Source organism: Limanda limanda, chromosome 4 (genome assembly GCF_963576545.1).
Source record: "Limanda limanda chromosome 4, fLimLim1.1, whole genome shotgun sequence".
NCBI classification, from domain to species: domain Eukaryota; kingdom Metazoa; phylum Chordata; class Actinopteri; order Pleuronectiformes; family Pleuronectidae; genus Limanda; species Limanda limanda.
Genome location: NC_083639.1, coordinates 13795429 through 13812075, shown reverse-complemented (window position 1 = coordinate 13812075; position 16647 = coordinate 13795429). Strand labels below are relative to the sequence as shown.

The following is a 16647-nucleotide window of genomic DNA, read 5'->3' as shown; positions in this document are numbered from 1 at the left end:
AAGAATACAGCAGGAGGTTCTTCAGCTTGTCTCCACTCTGCGCAACTATCTATTCTTTACACAAAAATAGACAAACTGAATTTATACAAAATGCTCACAAAAACGGACTCCTTTACAAAAGCAAAGACACTGTTTTTCCCCCCATAGTGCACCATCCCACTGGCAAATGGATCTTTTGAACCAGTTAAAAAAGACTGATTGCTTTTTATTGTGAGCCTTTGCCTTGCTTTTATCAAGTGTTTAAACTGCCAAATTCACCAGTTGTTGTTCTGTGCCTTTTATCTACTTTGGAGCCGTATCAGTGCATTTTGTCATGATAATAATGTGCAAATTGCTCCATTCATTATTGTTTTTGATGGAGAAATTGGGTAAAATAAGCACTTTGTAGATAAGCGCAGGGTCTGAGCACTATTTGGAAAAGCATCAACAGAAAGCAGAATGTATTCCAAAACTAGGGGATGCCAAAACTGATTTTAATACATTAATAACAGTGTAATCTTCCTATCAGAGAGTTCCAAAACACAGTGTGTGCCTGCTGACTTATAAATCTGCTTAATAAGCGTAACTCATTGATATTTGAGTGTCGAAGTTTGCGATTACCACAAGTTTTAAGATTTGAGGAAAGAGAGGTTTATTTGCCTCTTCACCTTTTTGTCCCACTGTCAGTGCCACTGTCAAGCTCCATCACGATCTGACGAAATACTGATAACTAATGTAACTACTTACCTTCCATTAAAAAAGGCAAGCAGCAAATGAAAAATGTATTTTCAAGGAAAGGAAGCTATACACAAAACTATTTCACTCATACAAATATTCACATATTAACACACGCACATAAACAAGAATTCACATGTAAGCATCTTAGCCCAAATAACCCTACTGACTCAGTTCTCCCACACATGTACAGTAAATAGCCCTTATGTACCTTCTTAGCTTGCTGGACGCAGGTCATGTATTGTCTGGCCAGGCTGGAGCAGTGCAGGGTCTGCTGTGGACTCTCTCTGTAGCACTGGAACACCTTGGCCTGCAGTTCAGTGCACACAGACGCAACCTGCCGAGGCCTAGAAGCAGAGGATGGAGAGGAGGGTCAGTGCGAGTACAACTCAGCTCTAGTAACTGAAAACACTAGTTATGCACTACAATCATCTTCTGGTCTTGCTCATTCAGCATTTCCTATATTTTAAACAGCAAGGTATCAGTGATAGTTTTCCTTTAAGGCCTCATTAAATTAAATGTTACAAGTTCACTATATAATATAAGTGACATATAAATAAAACATGGGAACATGACAGAGCCACTTCCACAGAAAGTGTAAATCTGGTCAGCACAGCTTTAAAGCTTACTGCAAGGGATAAGTATTATCTTCAATTCCTCTTAATGTGGGAAAACTTCCTGACAGTAAATTTGCTGTGACAGTTTTGGCTGTAAATAAAGATCGACGACTCATCTCTAACTCCACCCATTATCCTGAAATCAAGATAAAATATCCTGGATATGAACAGTGCAATCTTGGGCTGAGGATGTCATTTGAAGCCAGTCAGTAGTGATCACGAAATTGGAGCCGTGGTAACAAGGTCCCTCCAATGCCCATGCTCAACCAATCACCAGTCAGACTTAGCTGTCAATAATGACTTTTCACCCCGTTTGTTTAGAACCAAATAAGTAAACTTTTCGCAAAAAATTTGATTTCAACATAATAAGTGAAACCATGTATGAGAAAACATTTATTTGTTATGTACTTTGAATCTTTAGTTTGGTCTATGTTCCATCAACTAACATGGAGGAGACGGGGTCTATGCCCTGTAATGCAGCCAGCTAGCACCACAACAAGGGTGATCCAAATGCTTGGGATTCACTTTTGGGAAGCGGTTATGTCGTACACCATTACTTACAGTGGTTTTGCCCATCACCTTTTAAGTACCGATCTGCAATGCTGCAATCAGGCGTAACAGCCTCTTTAAAAGGACTGTTACAGTATAGGTATCAGCACAGTTAACATCAAACAGGTTGTAAAGGGCCATGAAACAATGGCTTTAGTTAGATAAAGCACTGTGACGATAAGGTTATATCATGTGCAACTGTAGTTAAATCAATATAAACTTACAGTTTAATTCACGCCAAATGGCAGCCTTTGTTGTTTTGAGGCAGTAAATTAATTAAAAAGCTATGGAAGTATCTACAAGACAGATTCTTGGCCAAATTGAAATTTCAACAGCATCCGGCTTCAAAAGACAAATAAAAAGACAACCTTGATTAGAGCTGGCTGCCCTGAATCAAGAAACAAGGTACAGGTGAGTAAACATTACTGACTCCTTGAAGTTCAGCTTAGTCAAAACTGTAGGAACGGTTTCTGGGTTGTGTCATTAAAGCTTATGACGTGCGGGACAAGAACAAAAACACATGAGATTGTTTGAGGTGGTTTGTTTTTTTAGTTGCAGTGGCTCAGATAGTTTCCGAGGCTTCAAGGTGCCGCCTGTGGAGAGCAATGAATTATGCAAAGACAAAGCAGCTTAAGAGTCAAAGTCAAACTTTCTCTTTTCTTTTTTATCTTACTCACACAAACAGTACAAGTGCATAGACAAAAGAATACAATTACACACACGCACACGCACACGCACACACACACACACACACACACACACACACACACACACACACACACACACACACACACACACACACACACAAGTGAATGCTAATCCTTCATGAGGGTAATCCTTGAGTGCTCTGTTGCAGGTGGTAATTTACCTGGTGTTGTGACAGAACTCGTAACTGGGAGAATTGGGATACGGATACGAACACATACAAATGCACCGACATACACACAACATCAGACACACATACCTCATGCAATCACTGTGTTTCAGTGATTGCATGAGGCATCTGAAATAGCCAACATGCCATACTGAAAGAAATTACACCAGTTCAGTAAATCCTTCAAACTTCAAATGTTAAATTAAAATCACATATGTGAACAGTAATAAAGCAAAGTTTCATTTCAGTTTCATTTTATGCAACAACATTGGATGTAAAATCTTAATTTCAGATAAACAAGGTAGGATAAAAAGAAATCTGCATCATATACATCATGAGTATAAAAAGCTCTGCACACAAACAAGAAAAAGTGACAGTATATTAGTTTGAGGAGGACTCACTGATGAGAAGCAGTACTCTGAAGTGGGAGCATTAACACAGGAGAGCGTGATTACAGATGTTAAAATTTTACTTTTTCCAGAGCACTTTAAGCAATTCTAATTCAAGAAACTGTTAGTGTTTTTTCAACACCTGTTCCTGAGTCATGAATTTAGTTTCAAACATGGCTGAAAAAATGTGTTTGTTTCAGAATAGAAAACTCCATCTGATGATGACCAAGTGATATGAATGAAAGCTCCAAAGCTTTTTCAACAAGGTAACGCTTTATCCATCCATAGGAAGAGAAATAACATTATGAACTTTAAACATCAACAAGATTAGAATAGAATAGGGATCTTCTGTACCTCTGTCTGCTCCATCTGTAACACTAGATATATTGTAGATATTTATTATCTTGATTTTAATTTTTTACATTTTTCTTGGTGAAACTTCGTAGAGAGTGGAGGGGTGACATGTCGATTTTATTTTCGAGACACACCTTCACTGAAATATGAAATAAATGTGTCGTCATCGAACAGTAATATTAAAGCTGCTCTTCAAGACTGAGCTGTGAAAGGAGATCCAGACAGAGAGTAGAAGACAGAGAATTATTGTTCAATTTCATAAGGTGACGCATGATTTCACTTGACATGATGGGACATGCCTTTTTATTTTGGGATGCTGACCACCTGAGAGTCACATGCGCAATCATGTGCACACACAGAGAGACAGCAAGCAATTATGTGTGTGTGCACATTAAGATAAACTGTACATAAGAAAGACTATGACAGAAATTCCTCTGCACTGAGTATGCGTGTATGAGTGTGTGCTTGTGCGTGCAGTGGAGGGATGGGATTAAAGAAATCACTGATGGAGAGAAAATTCATGAAGAGAGGAGTTAACCGCAGAGGGAGAACATGACAGAAAGAGAGAAAGAGAGAGAGAGAGAGAGAGAGAGAGAGAGAGAGAGAGAGAGAGAGAGAGAGAGAGAGAGAGAGAAACATGACAGTGACGTATTAAATGGCAATAACTCTCACAGCTTGCATTGGCAAACAGTAACCCATAGCAACCATCACTATCTGCATTGTACCTGTGCCACATCATGTGGTGTCACATTACTTTGTGCTAAGGATGGCAGCTGCACATTAGTTCTAAAAGGGATTTGACAGGGTTAGTAAAGAAATACTTTATATACAGTGAAAGCTGAAAATGGTTTTGTTGTGTTAGTCATTAGTTATGTTTTCACAGGACATGAAAAGAACCCATTCAATTTTTAATTGGGGAGAGATAAAGAATTTTGAAATGTTCCATCATTACTTTAGGAAATACTTATTTCTACTTTCATAACTGTCTTGGGAAATGTTTCTATTATTTATAGAGATGCCACATTCCAACCACAATAACTTGGTGGTGATGTGATGTGCCTAGAGGCTGATTGCCAACTGACATCAAATAACAAAAAAGCAGAAGAACATGTTACTGCCAAGCATTAGTAAAACACGCTGCTGTGACATAGATACTATTGTACAAACAGGACAAACAAGTAAAGCCAAAGACCACGACAGCAATCAAAGAGTTCCGTGTCCTTCAGAAAAAAATACACCATGAGGTGCATCGTAAATCTAGTAATTCATAACTTGTTTGTGTATTTTTCCTTGAAATGCCCATACCTAATTAAAATCATTTGTCTGGTTGATGTTTGACTTAGCGCTTTGAAAGCTGGCCAGCATTATGAATTACTCCCAAAAAGAAGGAGATAACAGCAACAATAGCCCCAAGGTATTAATCTAAGCTCAAGTTAAAAAAAAAAATTATTCTTTTCTCTATTCAACAAGAGAAACTTTCTGATAGCAGGGGAGTTTTAATAATGGAATCTGAAGCAGAAAATTGCCTCTGCTAATCTGCAGCAAATGCTTCGTTTGACTGAAATTAAAGGTGAGCTCTTATTGGAAAAACATTAGCCCCCCCTGATAGTTTGATAGCTAAATTTCGCAGGGAGAAGAAGGAATACAACCCTCCGACTGCTTTCATTCTGTGAGCAGAGTTGGGAGGGGGTTGATTAGGCTCAGATTGTTAAAGTTTCTCATTTGTTTTGTCTCACCTTGGCATCGTTTTTTTGTTTTTTTTTATGAAGAGAGCTCAAGCTTGCACGACTGCAAAGCATGACATTGGGGAATAAAGCAATAATAAGAAAAAAGAGAGGTCGTACAGGCGTCACATATTAGAATTCTTCTTCTAAATTGGCGTTATTTGTATTCTGTGCACGTATGTGCATGTGTGTGTGTTTGTGGGGGAATGGGTATCAATGACTTTAAAGCAGCAGCCACGGCATTGTTCTTTCGGTTTTTAATATTACACTGAGTGGAGGAGAAGAGAAGAGAGGATCAAAGATGTCACGGCTGGGGTGATATCAAAAGGAATGACAGAGCATGCATCTCTGTATTGTTAGAGGCTTTGTAAAGCCTTAGTGATACTACCATGAGGATGACATCCACAACATTATATTTCAGCTGACAGAAATCTTAACTTTCAGAGTCACAAAACCAGAACTACCGATTTAGTTCCTAAAGCCTGTGAAGGACTGACAGAACTCAGTCGCTGTGATTATTCTGGTAGTCATAACAATCACTTGTCCCACCTTTGCTAAGTAGCGGGGCACACTTAGATCCTAGGCTCAAGTCACCACAAAACCCTCCAATTTATCTCAACTCCAGGAAACACTTACAAAAGTCTGTGTCTCCAATGGGAATAGCAATCAAGAAAGAACAACAAGCTTTGGGCTGAAGACAGACAGAAATACGCCCGTATCTTCACATGCTGACAGCTGAAGTGCTGAGGGGAGATAGCGGCGCAGGAGAACAATTCACACTCTGTTCTCCTGGCAGATTTGATCCCCACCAAATTCACTTTGTGGGGAATACAGAGAGAGATGGGAGGGGATAAGGAGAGTGTTTCATTAAATCAGGTGACGTGCGTGAACAAGATAAGGCGCACATGTGCACATGTGGTTGCGTGCGACATCTCATCGCTGATAACTTTTCAATCAGGAAAGTGGTTGGACGACTCATTCGAGCCGGGGGGTGAATCATGCCCTTCGGAGCGTTTCGCTGCTATCGCATTCCGTTGTGTTTTTATCATCATCAATTTCAATTCCAGTTTTGTGTGTAATTAAGGTTCTTTTCTTTCAACAACTAAACTTTTCCTGTGGATGTTGTGAAGTGTGGCTTTCAAACTTTAAACACAGTGTAATGAATAGTGACCACATTATTTTAGATTTAGGGTTATATAAGGGCCATATTTCCGATGACTAAAATCGACTGTTACTACATTTATCTATAATTTTCCAGGAGCAGATTGTATAACACACAGCCTGCTTCATGTTACACAGCTGGCTGAATTCATACAGTGCATCAGGTGGGCTGTGTTTGAGGTCCTTTATCCTTCAAGCCTTTGTAAGATCACATACACTATTCAGACAAAAACACATTCATCTCCTCTAATAAGTGGAATATCCCCATTAGAGCTGATAGGTTTCCTCCTCTGATCCATTTGAGAATCACACATGAAAACATGGATCAATATCAGGGCAGATACTGATCCAGGTCCGATCCACAATTAAACACAGTACCTTTGTCAATCTTATTCTAAACTAAAGTGTTTCAACTATCATTCATTCAGTTACGGCCCAGATACATAAAATGAGCCCAATGACTTCCATACAGCGTAGTGTGCACAATTTAAATCTGTGGAATAGAGAGAGGGGGGGGGGGGGGGGGGGGAGAGGAGAGCGCTGGAATAAGATTAGGGAATGGGTATTGGCAGATTTCCCTGAGTTGATGTATCAGTATCGGGAGAGAAAAAAGTCCAAAATCACTGCATCCCTGCATCCGTTTTACTGTAATAGCAAATACACTAAATCTGATTGTATATGAATCAACAAAATAAAAGGCTTGATGAAGCCAAGTCGAGTCAATTTTATTTATACAGAGCCAAATCATGATAGAATTTATCACAAGGCTCGACATGTGGAGGACGACTAAACTGTACTCAAATGGCAAAGAGGAAAAAGAAAACAGAAAGAGTAGAAGACGAACAACGTCAAAAACTGAACAGAATACATTTTAAGTGATGCAGTGTTTTTCAGAAAGTTTACTTTAATCTCTTCTACTGTATATACTGGTTATAACTAACTAAGTTAAACTGAGACCATACTGCCAGTCTTGGAATGACAACAGGTACAAATCTGAAATAATGATGAAACTAGAAGGCATTAGCTGAAAGTTAAGGATGAAAGAAACAGATGAACACAGTCTGATGTGAGTAGGGGGATTATTCCAGTGGAAGGAGACCTGATAGAAAATGGCCCTGCAGGCATCAGATGTGACTGATGGGGACAGACGTGAGCCCTGTAGTCTGACAACACAGAGCACAGGATTGAATATCAGGTTTAAGGAGATCAGGTATATGAGAGGACAAGTCTATTTAGAATTTCTTGTATGCCATTAAAAACACCTTAAAGTCTGATCTTACATGGATAGAAGAGAGCAAATACTGTAAATGAAGCTAGTATTTGGTATAATTTGTTCACACTTTCTTTCAATCTAAATTTAAAAAGAAACAGTATTTTGAACCATTTGAGGATTTTTAGTACTTCTTGATGCAACAGATTGAAGCATTTGCCGTAAAAGACCAAAATGATGAGGGGGAAAGGTTTTGATGGTTTCTTTAGTGTGATGATGTGCTGTTTAGTAACCTGAACTACATGGGCACTGGTGTGGTCATTAAGTGCTCCCAAGATATTAGGTTTAAGCACTGTGTCACAGAGCAATCAGGTCTGCACTTGATTCAGAATGCGAGTGTGCCGAGTGCACATTACACACCATTGTTTTCCTGTTAGGAGACACTGGTCTACTTCTTCACCTGTCTGTCCCACTGCACAGACCAGTAAGTCTGACCTGCCTGGGATTGTTATCTTTTGCTGGAGTGTGTGTGTGATTTTTGATATACTGTAGTTTTAAGAGGCAGCATGTGCAAGTGACTGCAGCGGTCTGTCTTAATGGGAAATCTTTGTTGGACCACAGTGCAGACAGGCCCTGTCTCTGGTAATGACTTGCAGTCTGCTTCTTTGGGGGGCACAAAGATCCCCACAGTAAGCTACCTGTCTGTTTCACTAATTGGACACGCTACCCCCATTCACACAAGAATAGAGCAGATATAACAAGCCCACATGAAAGTAGGCTTTTAACCACAAACTGTCAGCAGTTACTTCAAGGTGAATCTTCACATAGACATCCACCTGAGGTTCACTGATTTTGTGTCTTTGCTAACACTTTGAGGGTAGCAAGGTTTTTTTTAAAGAGGATTAATGGAGTTTTTTGATCTTAAAGTAAGCTCACCTGCAATGTTGTGGGTCTCTTAAGTGAGGTATTTTATTTGGGGGAGTTTGAGAAGTCCCATACCCCAAGGCAGGACTAATGGAATGAACTGCTCTAAAATGCCACATGTAGCTGGGCAAGCTAAGTAGCAAATGGCACTAGACAACTTTTTACCACTCACTGTCTCCATTTGAGGGAAATATTTTGGAGATCGTGAACTGTCCAGTGTGTTAAAAGAACGTAAATATACCTGGGACCTTCCATGTTGTTGTCTTGTTATCAACAACATATGCTCCTCTGGGGTAAGAGTCAGCTTTTCACACTCTAACTATGCAGGGGCTGGTCCTGGAACAGGTAACAGCAGCCAAGTTCCAGTTCTGTAACTTTCACTAAACAGCAGGACTAATAGTTTTCCCTATGCGGTTCTAAAATTGGGTTTACATAGCTAGATGAATGATTTACAGTTATGTCTGCAAGGCTAATAAACTGCCACTGTCTTTAAAGAGCTATAATATTTAGCCTGTTTAATAGTATTTTCTCTGGACAAGGTGCATATGTGAACGCAAATGACAGAGTGACAGGCTCCTGATTTTCTGCGGACTTTCGCTGCCTGTCCCCTTAGTGTAAAGTCCTTAGAGAGCCCGGAGAATTCAATGTGTGACCACATCAGGGGATCCTACACTGGATTCACCCCAAGCAAGTGAAGGGGGGGTGATGCTTCTAACACTGGACAGAAGCAAAAATGGAAGAAACAAAAATAAAATAAGCATGCCCAGGTGAAAGAGATGACAGACAGAAGACACCGACAAGGATGTCAAGAGAGTGAGTCGTGATAAGAGCTGAGGACGGTGTCGGGTGCTGTAAACATGTTCACGTGATCGCCGCAGCAGAACCTTGGGAAGAACGTAATGTTAAACTATAAAACTGATAGATAACAGTCATCAGTGACTAACATTTACATCTGGAGTTTTGGACACTAAAAATTGTAGTGTCAACCAACCTGCATGGTGACCTACCTTGGGAGGGGGTTCACCGAGTTTTCACAAAATAACAACTTACTATATAATCATTATTCATAAACTAGTATTTAGACGTTAATATATCTTGTAGAATATGGAATATAATACAATAAGAGAAGGACAACTGGAGACATAGATAGATACTAAGTCAGAAGAAACACACACACGCACGCACGCACGCACGCAAGCACGCACGCACGCACGCACGCACGCACACACACACACACACAGCTTCCCCCTCCTTCAGCAGTGGGTAAATAGAATAATTACTGGGTGGTCAGTGTAGTGTGAAATGACAGCATGAACACAGCACAATGAAACACTGCCCAAATGCTGACAGAACATGATGAGCACACGGCTGCCTGAATACAAAATGCGCCTGTGTGTGTGGCAGAGATAGACCATTAAGCGGGAGTAGAAGTTTGTGTGCATGACTTTGTGTGTGTTTAAAGAATAATGAGCAACACAAGAAAATGCTCCTCATTTGGCAATCTTGAACGGAATTGATCTTCTAACCTCTTCCAGCGGTGGACGACGGCAAATCATTGATAATCTTATCATCTGCACAAAATGTTGGACTTGAATTAAATGCTGTTGAACTCAGTGGTGCAGGTGCATGAGGGTGGCAGTGTCTTGGATGAAGTCGCTGTCCATTAGTGCCAAGCCGAAAGACCATGTGTATAGTTTTTATTCTCAGACTGCACTGGACTGACCGCATCATAAGAATGGCATTCATACATTTACTTCTACGTTTTACATAGCTTGTACTTTAGAGAGGAGGATGCCATGCAGTAATGTAGAAGTCACACGTATGGATGCATTGATAGTGGATGACGGACGTGCCTGATCCTGGCAATATCATTTTAACAACAACCAATCACACTTTCCTGCTCGGGACACGCAACATATATAGGCAGCGTTCCTTCTGATGTGCCGTGCTAAATGTCAGGCAATGCTAAAGGGAAGTAAATGGAAAATATAATCCCCCAACCAGATGAACATGCACTGGGTTCCCCTGCTGCCTTTGCCTCGTCTCTCCTGCCTCACTCTGACGTTTGATGCATTTGCGTTTACATTATTTAATTTGGCTAGCACCTGCACTTAACTATTTGTTTTAACGAGATTTGATTGGCTTCTGCCTGAGCTGCAGCTTGAAAAGTTGAGGTCTTCACACAGTACAGTATGCAGGGCAATCAAAGTGAAGCAACGGAACCACAATGCATTTCAGCAACCCATGATGTCACCCTGTGCAAATTGAATTAGCAGCTTTTCCGTTGAAGCCCTGAACATGTTCTTCTGAGAGCTGTGTAAATGTGCAGGCAGATTTGAAGGTTGCCTCTACATTGTAGAACCTGAACTTGCTAATGATGCCAGTAACACACACTGTTCTTGAGTTTGTGTCTTTCCCCCCCGTTGCTATGTAAACGTTTTTGTGATGATGTAAAGAGGTTGTTGAGAAGTCTGTCATTCACCTAATTTATAAGTGAATGGAGGAAAAAACTGATTTCAGATATTGTTCTTAAATATCAATTAAAATGTACAAATCATGATCATAATACTTTTCTGTGGAGAGATTCCTCATTTTATACCAGTTTTTGTTTTGTTCCAGGTGGATTTAATGAGTCAAATTTTAAAATGAAATTCAGCAGAGCTGGCAGCACAGAGAGAAAAGACGGCTCATACATCGTGATTTTAACTGGAGATCCCATCATAATGGTGTACAGTGAAACGTAAGAGAGAGGGTAGAAAAGCAAAGGCTTTGTGTTGATGAAAAAGCAAAAGGTGTGAAATGAGCATGCGAGAATAACATCTTAAAAAAAGATCTGAATTAATTAGCCATCTTTCATCCGTTTTGCGATACTCAATGCCATGTACGTGGGAAAAGGGAAAATGAATGGCTTTCTGATTAAATTGGATTCAGGGAGCGCACAGGGCTTTCTCTCCTTGCAAAAAGGGTGAGAATAGGTGTTGTAGGAGCGCAAATTGACAAAGCACACACACTCTGGCTGTGCCTGTGTGGTACTAGTTCAATGTTGAATGAAACTAACATGCTTTTTGACAGGAGGTGACGTCTGAACTGGGGTTGAGTATCACCACTGACAATAGCAATACATTCTAAGACACAGGGTACATTTGAAGGGTGATTTGGCAAACTCAATGTATGTGATTTATCGGTGTCCTTTGACATACCAGACACTTGACTTTAGTGAAGTTATGTTTCCTGTGCTCAGACTGCCCCAGTATCAGCAGCACGAATACCACTGGGAGTCATACACTCTGATGGTCAAACAAAGCTTTTGTTGTTTTCGTTTTGTTTGAAATACAGTGATTAGGATGGACACTAATAAATACAGTGTGTATTGTGAAGAGAAATTTCCAAGTGTCTGTGGTTTGGGAATGCCACTCCACTTAAAACTTACATGGGTCTTATGTAGCCATGCGGGTTCAGAAGCCATTATTTTGAACAAGGCAGTGTGAGAACATATGTCGCATTTAAAAGTTGTGACAGCCTCAGTTATTTTTTGCGCAGGTGGAGAATTGGATGATAACTTCCACACGAATCCCTCTCACCTGCCTTTAGCCTTGGCATTGCCTTTTCTCTTTTTTCTTTCAGGTAGTCAGATCCCATGTGGGAGTAGACGGACCTCGCAAGACTAATTAGATAAAGCTTCATACATCCCCAGAAAAAGGCCATAGACTGTAAAAGGCATATTGAAATGAAATATTGATCTTGGGATTTAATATACATTGGTTCATTCAATTCATAGAGTAAATGAATTGTGGCATTAAAAAGTAATAAGATATAGGTGTGTCCTTATTAAAAAAAGGAAAGGTTAGGATGTTAATGTCGAAATCATAATTTTATAATTATAATATATAACAACTCAAGCTGTCTTTGAGCACTGTCGTGTATTTTGCATTATTCATTTTTGTATTGCTATTTGTAATTTACAGATAAAGGAAAAGGAAAGGTAGTGGACTCAAACAGAAAGAAACAAGGAAACTGAAAAAATAAGCAGTGAGTCAAATCTGTTGACTTTAATAAGGCTTCACCACTTCATGAAAAGAGTTTAACATTTTGAAGTAGGTCAATACTGCACTTTGTACACAATTAATAATAGTTTGTATTCTAGTTGGGGGGTTGATGATAGTTTGATGAAGGGTCTATTGTTATGATTCATTTTGAGAGGGGGGTTTATTGAATGTTCATGACAATTTTTTGAGGGGGGTTGATTCCTATAATTGTGAACGCACACAGCACGATACTGATGTTATGCTGAATTTGGTCTGTCTGCCGAGCACAGTAAAAAATGTATTGAGGTTTTGATGATCCACTGGTCCACTAACACGGGGAAAGAGAGAGTGTAGCAGGTGCAGAGTTCACATCAAAGCATGCTAATACTGCAAACAGCCTTCACACTGATCTCTGTCCACATCTTGTCCCTGTTCTCTGGACATCCTCCCAGTCAGAGCTGGTTTCTTTCTGCTATTCAAAGAGTCTTTGCTTCAACTAATTTACAGGTGTATTCACAAAACTAATTTAGCCTATGATAGTCTCATAAATACAAAGCAGTACTGAGGCAGAAAGGGATTGACGGCGTGATGACTTTGCAGAGTCCTTCCACAGAAAGCACTTACCTTATGTGAGCCTCAGCTTTAGTAGCTGCCTGGTTGTACTGATCAGCCGACTCCTTGTAGATGTCAAAGTTCTGCAGGCGAGGACGACAAAAATGGTGAGAATCAATTCAGGGGTATTTTTTTTTTCTGCATGAGTTCCACTTCACTTTATATTTTGAATATAAAATAGGCTGCTCAGATGTATGCTGCTTTTATGAAATGGGAGCTTGTATCCAGGCATTATTTAATTTTTAGATCACATAATCTCAGCTTGTATCTACATTATATCACCAAAATTCCATCTGAACTTCAATTCAAGCTGTAATAAGTCAGCCCTGATAAGCAAAATGTAAAAATCATCATGTTAAATGTCACATTTGTTAAATTAGCGACCTTTAAATTTTACAGCGCTGCTTACAAATCCAAATGCTGATGGACTGCTGGTACTCCATAATATTTTTTTAATGCAGTGCACAGTGGCATTTAAACACCAATTACTGCTCAGATGGAGCTCGTGCCTAGAGGGCCAGGTCACATACAGCACACCTCCACTGGAGTAATCAGTGGCCACAATGTTAACAACGTTGCATCATGGTCTGAGCTGCTCAGAAGGTGATGCACTAACAACGAGGAAGTCAAGAGAAAACAGGTTGTGCAGTATTTTGAGACATAGTGCAAAGAATGTGTTCAAAATCATCAGCTCTGTAAGAGGAATGATAATCTTACAGGTTTTGTGTCAATGACCACAATGACCCAAACACAAGCAAATCTCTATTATTGACCTTTCATGTACATTCTCTGAGCATTGATCCCCATTTCAAACCGATAACCACCATGCACATGCTCTTGCTTAATATCTCCCTGTATTCCCGATAGATGGAGTGATAGGAAAGGCAGATAACTGAATGACTGAGCATGGGATGAAATTGGATCAAGTACAAACCTCCTCCACAATCCCTACTTCTTCTTCCTAGTCATTTTCATTTCTCTTTACTTATCGTTGATCCAAAGACATACGTTTCCCGATCTTAAATGTCTGGTGCTGGAGAGTACTCAAATCATTTCACAGACATCTTTTTCCTTAATACCACTTTCTAGTATTGTCTACAATAATAATTTGTCCCTCTATCATTTCATTTTCTTAAAAGAAAAAATTGTAAAACGTTATTATCTATTACATGCAAAGTCAATGTCAGTTTCTAACATTACAAAAACTGCCGCACCTGATAAAATAAATAAACCAATTTAAGAGTAGTAATTTCTGCATATGACTGCGTTTATCATTACACTTTGATCATTTATGGGGTCATCACAAGTCTATAATGTGAGAAATCTGGAAATGAGCCATAGACAATGTGCATTGAAAGAGAAATCAATTATGTGTCCATCCACTATTTAGCCCGTCTTATATCTTCTGCTTTTGACTTTCACAGTAATTCACAAAGTCCAGATGCCAAACATCCTTGGGTTAGACTTTATCCCTGCCCGTTCAGGATTAGACTCCTGTTCCCACTAAATCTCCCTATCCCCGATGTGTGGACCAGGCTTAAATATCAAACCTTGACATGGGGGTAATGTATGTAGCTCCAAATCCTGAATGTCAAATTTACTCCATTCCAGTTGCATGAACCATTTGAATAAAATGATTTCTAGACCTCTGAACTGCTGCTAAAATGTGTTCATCTACCAAGTGTTAAAACATTACCAATTAATACTTTAATTTCAAAGTGTGAAAAACCTAGTCCCGTATTTATGGACATGCAGAGTCATGGGGAGTTCGCTCATACTTTGCCTGCAAGTTAGCCACATGTTAGCGACTTATCCTTTAGCCCCAGGTCAAGGGCTCAGTGGGTACACTCTTCAGAAGAAAGCTGAGCTGAAACTTGAAAGTCTGTGGTTGCCTTGTGGGACATCCAGTACTCGAGCCAAGATAAAAAAGGCTCCACAGGGGTATAAACCCATGGGGGCCTTAGATTATGCAGGACATGGAGAGTATGGCACCAGCGAGGATAGCAGCAAGGAGGTGGTTTAAAGGTAAAGTGAGTCTCTGTCTGACAATTGGTGGCTCCTACTGGATAAGGCTCTATCCTGAAGGTTTTGAGGGGTCAGGCAGTATTTGATATAATGTCTCCCACTTGGATGAGGATAAACAAAGGAAAACATTTAAGCTGCTTTCAGACATGCGCTGAACTCCGCAGATACTCTACTATACTACTATGAAAACCCCCGCAAAATAAATCGAAAATCTCCTGGTGAAAATGTGGTTTCATACAAAAGACACTGACGAAGATGTCTAGAGAGTTTGTTGTGATAAGAGCCGGCGTCGGGGTGCTGTAAACATGATCTTACATGATCTCTGCAGCGGAGTTAATGTAATTTAAAGCAACACTATAACTTTTACTGAGCGACAGCGCCCTCTACAGGCACATGTGGTGATTAAATCTGTTGGGCTCAGTGTCTGACAGGCTGGTTCTCATGTAGAGAGAAAACCAAGCCTAGCAATCTGTTGACCGGAGCTCTGACTGTATAGTACCACTCACTGAACTCAAACACAAACTGAACGGTGGATATAACCCATGATCCTAGCTTCCTGAACCAGAAGAGCTGCCACTGTCACAAATACACCAAACTCTGTTTAGAATTCCCGATATTTTAAAAGTTTCCTCACTGATTATAAGGGATAAACACGTTTTTTAATGACTTCTAAGTATTTTTTTCTGACCTACAGTTCACCATTCTTGAGCTTGCTGGTTCTGATGCAATTTAAGCTGCAGTCAGTCACTAACGCACCGGAGATCGTAACCACTCAAAGTAACATAGAAGAGGCATTCAAAGTGAGGAATGGGAATGACACCATTCTCTCTATTTTGAGTCTGTGATCCAATAATCTGATTTTGAAGCTGCTTTTTATGTTAAACAAGTTGCTTAGTGTTTCTTTAATGCTATGTGTCAGAAAAAAATACTTAATTGCTGCTGCTTAACAAAAACAATGCCCTTAAAGATTCTGTCTGCTGTGAGTCCAACATAAAAAAACAACATATGAAGTAAACCAAGTGCTCTGGAGAGATTCTTCTGAATGAAAACCTTTTTTCACATTTCTGGTCTTTAATGTCTATCATATAAAACACACAAATCAGAACAAAAAAACACAGGTAGTTTGATAGTTATGCGAGGGATGTTGCAGCAGATGTTACTAAACAAACTGTGACGTCTTGTCTTACAAGTCAAACGAGGGAACATGGGGATAATGAGGACAGCGGATGTGAGAGGGAAGTATTTAGACTGGCAGGTGCAGCTTATCCTGTTCTCGATGGGGGACTGCAGGGCTGTGTGTTGTTTGTTTCAACGTGTTTTTTGTGTCTATTGACAGAAGAGACCCTGAGAAACAGCTCTCATGACACCAGAGAGGTGGCAGCACTATCACTGGCATACACACTCTCTGCTCTTCCCAGTCATTTGCACCCGTGGGGACAAAAGCCCAATGTGGAGAGTCAGGGGGGGGG

At 40.0% G+C, this 16647-nt stretch overlaps 1 protein-coding gene across 2 annotated transcripts in view; it reads right to left on the bottom strand.

Moving 5' to 3' along the window:
• LOC133000334 (MICOS complex subunit mic25a-like) overlaps positions 1-16647 on the bottom strand; it is a 56786-nt gene that overhangs the window by 10800 nt on the left and 29339 nt on the right. The window contains exons 6-7 of one of the 2 annotated variants that reach the window (XM_061070237.1): positions 13166-13236; positions 926-1061 (exon numbers count right to left, since the gene is read on the bottom strand). In XM_061070237.1, the coding sequence (XP_060926220.1) occupies positions 926-1061; positions 13166-13236 (207 nt within the window). The remainder of the gene's footprint in view (positions 1-925; positions 1062-13165; positions 13237-16647) is intronic. The other variant, XM_061070238.1, reaches the window with a different exon arrangement.